At 50.4% G+C, this 9,997-nt stretch overlaps 1 protein-coding gene across 2 annotated transcripts; it reads left to right on the top strand.

Moving 5' to 3' along the window:
- The first annotated feature begins 1,804 nt into the window (after nt 1–1,804).
- SOX7 (SRY-box transcription factor 7) lies at nt 1,805–8,913 on the top strand. Of its 2 annotated transcripts, none has more exons than XM_045986814.1 (2): nt 1,805–2,216; nt 6,242–8,913. In XM_045986814.1, the coding sequence occupies exons 1-2, from the start codon at nt 1,979–1,981 to the stop codon at nt 7,162–7,164; spliced, it is 1,161 nt and encodes a 386-aa protein (XP_045842770.1). In that variant the 5' UTR covers nt 1,805–1,978; the 3' UTR covers nt 7,165–8,913. The 2 variants fall into 2 exon arrangements, with proteins under 2 accessions (XP_045842770.1, XP_045842774.1); XM_045986818.1 differs by lacking the exon at nt 1,805–2,216 and adding an exon at nt 2,325–2,580.
- The last annotated feature ends 1,084 nt before the right edge of the window (nt 8,914–9,997 follow it).

The raw sequence follows: 9,997 nt of genomic DNA, 5'->3' as shown, positions 1-9,997 counted from the left end.
CCACTGTCCACTTGGTCCCCGGCGCCAGCGAGGCCCTCCGCTCCACCTTGGGTTCCAGGATGCTCTCCTGGCTTCAAGACACCCCCTTTCTTGCCAGCACCTGCTCCCTTTGCTGTTCAGCTCTGGCCTGCGAGGGTAGTGTGTGGAGCACATGGGCCTAAGGTGCTGCTGCTGGATCCTTCTGGAAAAGGGGAAGAAAACTAAGCAATCTATTATTTTATGAGTAAAGCCCATTCTGAGATGAAAATTATCCCGGGTTCTATAGATTAAAATTGGGATTTAAAAACAGAAGTTGCATTTCTCCATCCACTTGCCTTGGGGTCCGTGGGGCCTGTCTGGGAGTGCATGTTGCACACGAGGCACTTATGAACTGCTTGCACCCTAGGGCATTGAAATTTGGTCTTCAGATTTACAGGGCTTTACATCCAGAGTTGTATTAACAGCAAGCATCATATAGAATTTAAGCTTTCACGTGTATTATCTCACGGAATCTTCACAACAGCCTCATGAGATCAAGTCTTATCATTGTCCTCCTTTTAGGTTTAGAAAAAAAGGCCTAGAGAGATACATGACTTGCCCAGAGTCATGCATTAAGTAATCAAACACTGAAGACAGGTCCTGGCTCCAGACCCCAGGGTCCTCCCAAGACAATGCTACCTCCTTTCATGGTCACCTCTACTAAGCCCTAAACAGGGATGGCGCTCAGTAAATACTTGTAGATTGAATTCCAGGATCTAATCAAGCCTCATGATTGCCGTGTTTTATACAGTAGGGTGTGTCTAAGCCTTATTTACTCACTCACTTATTCTTTCACTTATTTGGCAATCCTGAGCGCCTACTGTGTGCCAATGCTGCCCTGAGAGCCAGGAGGACAGCCCTACTCATATGAGTTGTCCTGGGGGCAGAGGGCTGGCATCTTGGAGAGACTATACTGAGCTCCCAGCTCCCAGCCCTCCCAGTTGAGCACAAGTCCAGAACCTGCCGCCATCTAACCTGGGAAGTTGGAAAGCCATTGAGCAAGGGGGGAAGGGAGGGCCATAGCAACTCCACTCCTAGAAGCAAGAGCCAGACGGAGACAAGATAAAATACAACCAGAAGGAAAATACAGAGAGAAGATGAGGGAGCTGGAGACCCCGAGGACCTCCGAGACTAGTGTGGTGTGGAGATAAGGGTGTTAGAGGAGAGAAAACAGAGGGCAGAGTGAATAAAGGAGAACTGAGAATGCAGTCAAGCCCTCAAGACAGCCTGGGAGTTGCAGGGGCTCTGTGAGCACTGCATAGGACCCCATGCAGAGTGCATCCCTCCTCCTGGCAAGTCTCTGGCCGCCAAAGCTGGCTGGGAGTGAGGATGTTGGAACCCTGTTCATTTTAGAAGAAGGGCAAGAATGTTCTCTTCAGAACGGTTCACACAGGCTGCTCTGGGGGGATTCATGGTCAATTCCTCTCCCACCCGGCCTGGCCTAGCGAAACCTGTCTGGCTTCAGTTCTCCATGGGATTCCAGACGCGGGAGGAGCTGGTGGAGTGTGGCTGGGAGAGGCCACGGCCAGTCGGGACAGGGCACTGGAGTCTGGCTCCCGCTCCGGGGCGACGGCACTGCGGGCGGCGCCAGCCTCCTGGCTCTGCGACACCTGCACCCAGAGCGGGCAGGACGGGAGGCGGCCAGGGGCGGATTCCCGGGAGGGACTCGGAAGGCAGAGGGGCGGGCCCGGGCGGGCGCGGGGAAGTGGCCCTCCCTCCCTTATCCCCATCCTGGCAGGTCGGAGCGGGGACGCGGTGGCCCAGGACGCAGGGAGTGGGCCCGAGCCTAGACGGAGGGAGGGGCCGCGCCGCCTTCGAGAGTCATTGGAGGACGCGGCCGCACGAAGCTGATAAATAAAGGGACGGGCCGCGGCTGCCAGCCAAGTTGGACGCCCGACCCGTAAGAGGGCCAGGTCAGCCCCTGTCCTGCGAGGCGAAGCGAGGGGACCCCCGTGCGGCCATGGCCTCGCTGTTGGGAGCTTATCCGTGGCCCGAGGGTCTCGAGTGCCCGGCCCTGGAAGCGGAGCTGTCGGATGGGCTGTCGCCGCCGGCCGCCCCCCGCCCGCCGGGGGACAAGGGCGCAGAGAGCCGTATCCGGCGGCCCATGAACGCCTTCATGGTGTGGGCCAAGGACGAGAGGAAACGTCTGGCGGTGCAGAACCCGGACCTGCACAACGCCGAGCTCAGCAAGATGCTGGGTGAGTAAGCCAGCGGGCGGGCGGGGCGTCCCGGGAGGTCGGCGGGCCGGGGGCGCGGGCAGAGGCGGATCCCAGGGGCTCGCTTCTAGGGGCCGTGTTGCGGTGCCTGGGTAGGACCCGGCGTGTGGGTATGCTTGGGGAGTGCTCGCACTCGCTGTGCCCGCGAGGTTGGGCATCTGTGCGAGCGTGGGTAAGCGCACAGTAACCGGGATTCAGAGCCGGGATACCTCGACGATGCCCAAAGTGAAACCGCGCGGCCTGCTGGGGTGGGCCAGGAAACCCACTCGCGGGAACCCAGGGGACAGACGGGGCCAACAGCTGCCAGGCCCTGGTCGCCGGGCTACCGGGACCTACGCGCACACAGGTCAGGACGGAAACCGGAGGTTGGGTGGAACCGGTGTTTGCTCGGAATATCGAAGCGGGAAACCCACTATTCCCTGAATTTACCACTGGCACAATCACAGAAGGAGGTTGTTAACTATTATTAACTAATATTCGTCAAGAGAGACCTTGCAGGAACGCATCCTTTAACTTAATTATTAAACCTACAGCAAAAAATACGCACATAGACTCGATTCGATAATGTATTTCTCAATCGCAGGAGGTAGATACTGTGATTGGGACGCTCTGGGCGGCCACTGAGGTCTGTCCTGAAGCCTGCCACTTTCCAGAGGGCTGCTGAGGAGGGGCAGCGGGCCTCGGGACAAAGACAAGCCAGGCCAGAGGAGCCCAGAGAAAGGAGTTAGGGCAGGTCTGAAAATTTAGAGTTCCAGTGGGGTTTTTGTGGGGGTTTCTTCTTTCCCAGGTCTGGAGCTGCGTACTTTCAACTGCTCTACTCCTTTTTGCCCTTCCACGGAGGTTTTATTCATTTTAACTTGTGGAAACATTTCAAAGCATTTTGTAGGCACAGTGGGACAAGGGGAAGTATGTGGTCACCTGAGGCTGGACTGACCCTCCCCAACCACACTCCTCCCCCCAGAACTGAGCTTTTTTTCTTTTCCCTCCAGAGCTCCAAACCCTGGAGTGAGGGCTGTCACCCACCTTTCTTCTGGCTAAACCTACAAGCCCCCAGAAGGGGTCCTTCCTGCAGTGTAGATGCCCTTTCAAAGCTGCCGGTTTCCAAAAGTCTCCTACCCATGCATAGCCCAGTCCCCTGGCTAGATAAGCCCGGGACACAATGGTGGATCAGTGTCTTAGTGAGCCCCTTTGTTCATAAAAAATATTAAAAATTATATTTCATACTGTATGGGTATAAAGACAAATATATTAATATATACAACAGTAAAGCATTTACCTAAAAGTTCATTTTTTTCTTCAGGTTTTTAAAGAAATGAAAATACTTTTTTTATTGGTGGGTCCTTCAACATTTTTTTTTCATGGGCCCAGGCACTGTGCCTTTTGATCAAGCGCAGCTCCTGTGACCAGGACAGAGTGAGTTTTCCGTTGCAGGCCCAGGCCAGAGATGGGAGAGGAGCTCAGGCTGGGGAGCCTTTTGGGACTGAGGCTGCCTGCAGCCCAGGGAATGGGAAGGCAAAAGGACCTACCTGACAAATGCCTCTTGTGAGCTGATCCCTGTTGGCAAGTCTCACTTAAGCTTCCGGAGGTTATAATTCATTTTGCAGGAAAGACACTGATTCCTTCCTGCCTAGCACTGCATAGCAAGGGGCAAGGGGCTTTTAAAAATATGGACTTCCTACACCTGTTACTAGGGGGCAGCATGATGATCCACTTCCACCCATGATCTTGCCCAGCCCTTTCCTTTCTGACCTAGTAAAGGGTCCCCAACTTTTTTGCCTCTAAGCTTTCCAGTCTTTAACATCACAATTTCACCTAGTAGCACTACTATTTTTAGGATACTATGAATAAAAAGGCACATAAAAACAGTTAATACATTTAATGGCATTTAAAATGACTATTTTATTAATATTATGATATCTATGTACACTTAGAAACTAGAGTCACATTTTAAATTCAGTCCACAGACAAGGTGTGGGGTGTGCCTCTATTTTAGGCCTCTTGCAACAACTTTGCAGTCTCAGGCACAGGCTGGGAGCTGCTGACCAATCCTAAACCCAGAGTTCCTGACACTTTTGGAGTTGCCCTTTTAAGTGACACCTAATTATATTAATTGATGGGTCTGTCACAATAGTTATAAACTTTCATCCCAATGGTAGAGTGCCCTTTAATAATTGCCCTCCTCCAGTGCTCTCTGAGGGCCAGGCATGCAGAGTCGGCCAGTGCGGGTACCAAGGTGACAGGACACGGAGCTCTGTATGGGGCCCTATGCCGAGGGTTCTGGGTGGGACATGTGGCTTCTTTCCTTACAGGGAGTGGGGATGGGGTACTTACCTCCAAGCTAATAGGTCTCAAACTTCAGGATACATTAGAGTCAGGTTGGGGTAGGGGACTTCCAAAGTTGCAGAACCCTGGATCCACCTGGGAGCTAAGGGTCCAGAAATGACCTTCAGAAATGCAGCAGCCAGAGGGATGTGCAATGAATGTACTGACAGATGAGAGAGAGAGAGAGAGATGCTAAAACAATTTATAAAACTATACAGAAGGAAGGATGAATAGAAAGTCCAAGTGAAACCAGCACTTTGCACCAATCGGTTACAAGCGTGAGATGCTTCTTAAAGAGAGAGTTTTGAATTGGACAATATCACAATACATTTTATAATGAGGAAAATAAAGACCCAGGGAAGTCAAAGAACTTGCTTCTATGAGAAGAGTCAGTGACTGCGCAATTGGCCCCGGCCACAGTCACAGGCGACTAATTAAGTAGAGAGCAGGAAGCCTTATCATGAGTGCATGTGTGCATGCTTGTGCACCTGTGTGCATGTGCACACATGTGTGTGCATGTGACTGTGCATGTTGCAGGCGGAGGCTAGCATGCTGGCAATGGGCTTCATATGGCAGGGTCCTAACTGACCTTCAGATGTGAGGGATAACTGTCTGTTCCCCTAAGTGAGATCCTGTAATTTACTTACATCTGTGAAACGATGGACTGAACCCAGAGTTCCCTCACAAGAGGGCCTGTGGGATTTATGCCATAAATAAATATAGCATCACTTCCTGAGAGGCAGCGATAATCAGCAAAGGCAGAGAGTTTTCATTAAAATGCACAAATGAGTAGACTTGGTCCACTTAGGGTAAAAAAGAGCCCAGATCAAAGTGGTCGTTGTATATATTTTTTATTTTTTTCTTATTTTTTTATTTTTATTTTTTTAAAGATTTATTTATTTGACAGAGATTACAAGTAGGCAGAGAGGCAGGCAGAGAGAGAGGAGGAAGCAGGCTCCCAGCTAAGCAGAGAGCCCGATGCGGGGCTCGATTCCAGGACCCTGGGATAATGACCGGAGCTGAAGGCAGAGGCTTTAACCCGCTGAGCCACCCAGGCGCCCCGTATATATATTTTTTTTAAATGAGGATCCTATTTCCTTTCTTTCTTTTTTTTTTTTTTTTTAATATTTTATTTCTTTGACAGAGAGAAATCACAACTAGGCAGAGAGGCAGGCAGAGAGAGAGGAGGAAGCAGGCTCCCCGCGGAGCAGACCCTGGGATCATGACCTGAGCCGAAGGCAGAGGCTTTAACCCACTGAGCCACCCAGGCGCCCCGGTCGTTGTATATTTTTATCCAGCATCTGACCTTGGGTCTGGTGGGCTTTTCACTGTGAACCCCGCATTGTTTTTATGTTTGAGTGATTAGCGGCTTTTAGGCTTTTATAGGAAAGGTGAAGCGACCCTGTGCATAGTTGTCCTTAGTGGTTTTGCGGGCTGCAAGTGGGAGAGATTGATTTGGCCCCACAGTGCCAGGATCTGGGATGGGAGCCGGGTGCGAGGGGTGCAGTGTCCTTTGTGTCCTTTGTTGGGGGGGCGGGTGGAATGGGGATATGGGATGGGGACGGAGGCTGACGGCGGCGTGTGCGAGTGTGGACGCGGGGAGGCAGGAGCGTCTGACACAGGTGAACCGGCCTCTCCAAGCCGCGCAGGTGCTGAAAAGGGCCTTCTCTGACTTGTGTGAGCAGGAAAGTCGTGGAAGGCGCTGACGCTGTCCCAGAAGAGACCCTACGTGGACGAGGCGGAGCGGCTGCGCCTGCAGCACATGCAGGACTACCCCAACTACAAGTACCGCCCTCGAAGGAAGAAGCAGGCCAAGCGCCTCTGCAAGCGCGTGGACCCGGGCTTCCTCCTGAGCTCCCTCTCCCGAGACCAGAACGCTCTGCCGGAGAAGCGGAGCGGCGGCCGCGGGGCGCTGGGGGAGAAGGAGGACAGGGGTGAGTACTCCCCCGGCTCTGCCCTGCCCAGCCTGCGGGGCTGCTATCACGAGGGGCCCACAGGCGGCGGCGGCACCCCGGGCAGCATGGACACTTACCCATACGGGCTACCCACGCCCCCGGAAATGTCGCCCCTGGAAGTACTGGAGTCGGAGCGGACTTTCTTCTCCTCCCCTTGCCAGGAGGAGCATGCGCACTCCCGCCACATGCCCCACCTGCCTGGGCCCGCTTACTCACCGGAGTTCGCCCCCAGCCCCCTCCACTGCGGCCATCCCCTGGGCTCCCTAGCCCTCGGCCAGTCCCCGGGCGTCTCTATGATGTCCACTGTACCTGCCTGTCCCCCGTCTCCTGCCTATTATTCTCCTACCACCTACCACCCACTCCACTCCAACATCCCCGCCCACCTGGGCCAGCTCTCCCCCCCTCCGGAACACCCCGGCTTTGATGCCCTGGATCAGCTGAGCCAGGTGGAACTCCTGGGGGACATGGATCGGAATGAGTTCGACCAGTATTTGAACACTCCTGGCCACCCAGACTCTGCCGCAGGGGCTGTGGCCCTCAGTGGGCATGTCCCCGTCTCCCAGGTGACATCAACAGGCCCCACAGAGACCAGCCTTATCTCCGTGCTGGCTGATGCCACGGCCACATATTACAACAGCTACAGCGTATCATAGAGTACAGCCTATCAAAGAGGCCGAGGCAGGCTCTGCCTCGCGCAGCCTCTCCTTCCCGCGCGCTGAGCAGAAGTGACCGCGCAGTGTTACCGACGTCCTCCAACGGCCTGGGGCGTGCATGTTTGAACTGTCAGCGGGGCAGAACCGGGCTCTGCCGGTCTGAGTGCCCTTTAGCTCCCTGCCGCCTACGTTTTGAGTATATTCCTTCAGATGGGTTTTCATTGGCTACACCAATATAATATAATAAGGCAAGGTAGTTGCCAAAAAGATGGTTAACTGGTAGATTTTCATTTACTTCTCTGGGTCCCCATCGTGGAAATAAAGGTGTGAAAATCTCAGCGGCCTTCACACCTCTCCAGCTTCTGACACAGACGCTGGTGGGACCCCCACTCAGTTCTTTTCCCCTTGCAGCCCCTACCCCAGTCTGTAAAGTTGGGGACAGACTTGACATCTAAGGCACCTTCTGCTCCGGGGTTTTCTGATCTAGGATTCTTTCAAGGCTAATTAAAAGGAAAACGAAGTTTGTCTTAGTAAATTCATTAATGTCCAGCCTGGTGATAATCCGTGTGTGCAGCCCAAGAACACACAGCTTTCTGCACTCGCACTACCTTCCAAATGATCGTGGTCTTTCGAAAGGACAGTACTCCTCTTGATTTGGGAAATTAACCACTAGAATTGACTGTGCTACTGAAAATGAGATTGAATTCAAGCCACTGGTTTTTAGACCATTTTTAAAGATAAATTATTTTTTTATCACACATTTCAAGAGAATATACACAGCCTGAACATATACAGTGTGGGACATGCACAACACACACACACCTTCATGCTCACCCTTAAATGCATGTCTGTGCAGCGTAGATCAGATACTCTTGTTGATGTTGGCAATTTCTTGTTAACTCCCTGTTCCCAATGACCCAAAGAGCAGGGAATCTAAAAAGAATTTCTACACAAAAACATCACTTACCTCCATCTGAATATATTCATTTCTTGAGCAAAATTTCAACACACTCTCCCCTCTGTGGGTGCAAAAAGAGCTTCCTTCTCACTGTAGCTGACTCCCCTTTGTCCTTTCCTGGGATTACTTTTTCTCTTTTTCACTGTTCTTCCTCCACCCTTGAGTTGCCCAGGAATTCAAAGATCCCCTGGCTTAAAAATCCTAAACATCATTCCTATGGCTGAGATGGGAATTCAGTCTCCTCACCAGACAGCTGGTTCTTGGGAACATCATGGGCTAACACTTCAAAACAACTTCCCCTTTGCTATACTGACTTCCCAAAGAACAGAACTGCACTGTGATTCAGAAAATGTTTCTGAGCCCTGACCCCACCCCAAAAACATTTCCATCCTTCTCTCAAACCTCCTTTGAAGGAACATACCTAGCAATGAGGGAAAAGACTGTTGTCTTTTAATTCCAGCCTATTATTGCCTGTATGAAATATGTAAGTGTTTTATATATTATCCTATTTTTAGCTTATATTTTATATTGTTGAGAGATCCTTTTTTTTCTTCCAAGACGTCCTACTATTAAATTACTTATAAGATATAATTAATCTTCATGCTATTGCTGTATACGACATTTGGTAATAAATAGTGAATCATTCACAACAGTATGATTGACTGGTGCAGTCCAGAATGTATATTAATAATCTTGTAAAACATTATCACAGACGTTAAGCTAAACTGTTCCATTTTTTTTTTGTAAGAACTACACATGCTTTGGAACGGTTGTAGATATTGATCTGTCTAAAATATTTAATTTAAATAAATGTTTTTGTACCATGGCCATTCTATCATTTGAAATGTAGTTTTGCAAACAGAAAAGGTTGTCCAGGGAGCCATAGATATTATGCCCAGTTCCCCTTTATAGTACTGGTCAAAATACTTTATCAATTTTTTTTATCTTAAAAAATTATCTTGTAGGGTTGGTTTATTTTATGAATTATGATAAAGAGATAAAGCCTAATTTGACATGTTAGAAACAGTGTTGTTATCATGAATATTGAAAGAAAAAACGAGTTCATAACCTACCTGCAGAACAATTTTCTCCGGATGACTTCACACTTGCAACGTGGAATGAGGTGATTATCAGGCGCTCTCAAGATAGGACGTAAGTTCTGCCCAATTGCTTCCTTAAGGCTGCCACATTTTTTCCCTCCTTTGAAATAATCTAGAAAAATATCTAGCTTTCTCCCGTTAATATGCATTTATTGATGTGGTATAACAAGAAATCACTGGCTTTCAAAACCCAGTGGAATGTTGTGGAGAAGGCAGAGAAGTGCCTGAATTGGTAATTAAAAGATGTAACATCTTGTGAGGTTTAGGATTAAAATCCCAGCCAAAAATGCCTGGAAAAAGCTGATGATTACTCAGTCCCCTTGCGGGTCGCCGTGCCTGGCTTCTCTCCGTGGGGAAGCAGTTGTAACTTGTTCTTCTCCCAGACTCTCTGGGCCAAGGAGTGGGTTCTGGGAGGGTCCAAATGGGCATATGTTTATCCTTCAATTCTGATCATAATCTATAGTCATTACTTTCATAATACGTTATAGATGTAGGGAAATTTACGGCAAGTTTTATGGGCTAATCCTCACCCACGATCCCAGGTGGGGTCCTGTCACCCATCCACCCGCTGTGCAGCCGGGACACTAAGGCCCAGGGTGGGAGGTGATGCAGTGTAGCTCACCCCACTCAGATGGTGGAGGCTGGCGTCCCTCCACTTCATCGGATACATTTGTTGGCAACATCAGTCAAAGAGTCTAGAGGCTTCATGCCTCTTTTAGCACTTCACCATGGCATGGGACGACATGCAGTCCAATTCCTACCTCTCACAGCCCTG

Source organism: Meles meles, chromosome 2 (assembly GCF_922984935.1).
Source record: "Meles meles chromosome 2, mMelMel3.1 paternal haplotype, whole genome shotgun sequence".
NCBI lineage: Eukaryota > Metazoa > Chordata > Mammalia > Carnivora > Mustelidae > Meles > Meles meles.
The sequence above is the reverse complement of the archived record's forward strand: the minus strand, read 5'-3'. Positions and strand labels throughout refer to the sequence as shown.

Coding starts and splice junctions, on each gene's coding strand:
- SOX7 (XM_045986814.1), top strand. CDS start 1,979: ATGGCCTCGCTGTTGGGAGCTTATCCGTGGCCCGAGGGTCTCGAGTGC. Junction 2,217..6,241: donor CGAGCTCAGCAAGATGCTGG/GTGAGTAAGCCA, acceptor TTGTGTGAGCAG/GAAAGTCGTGGAAGGCGCTG.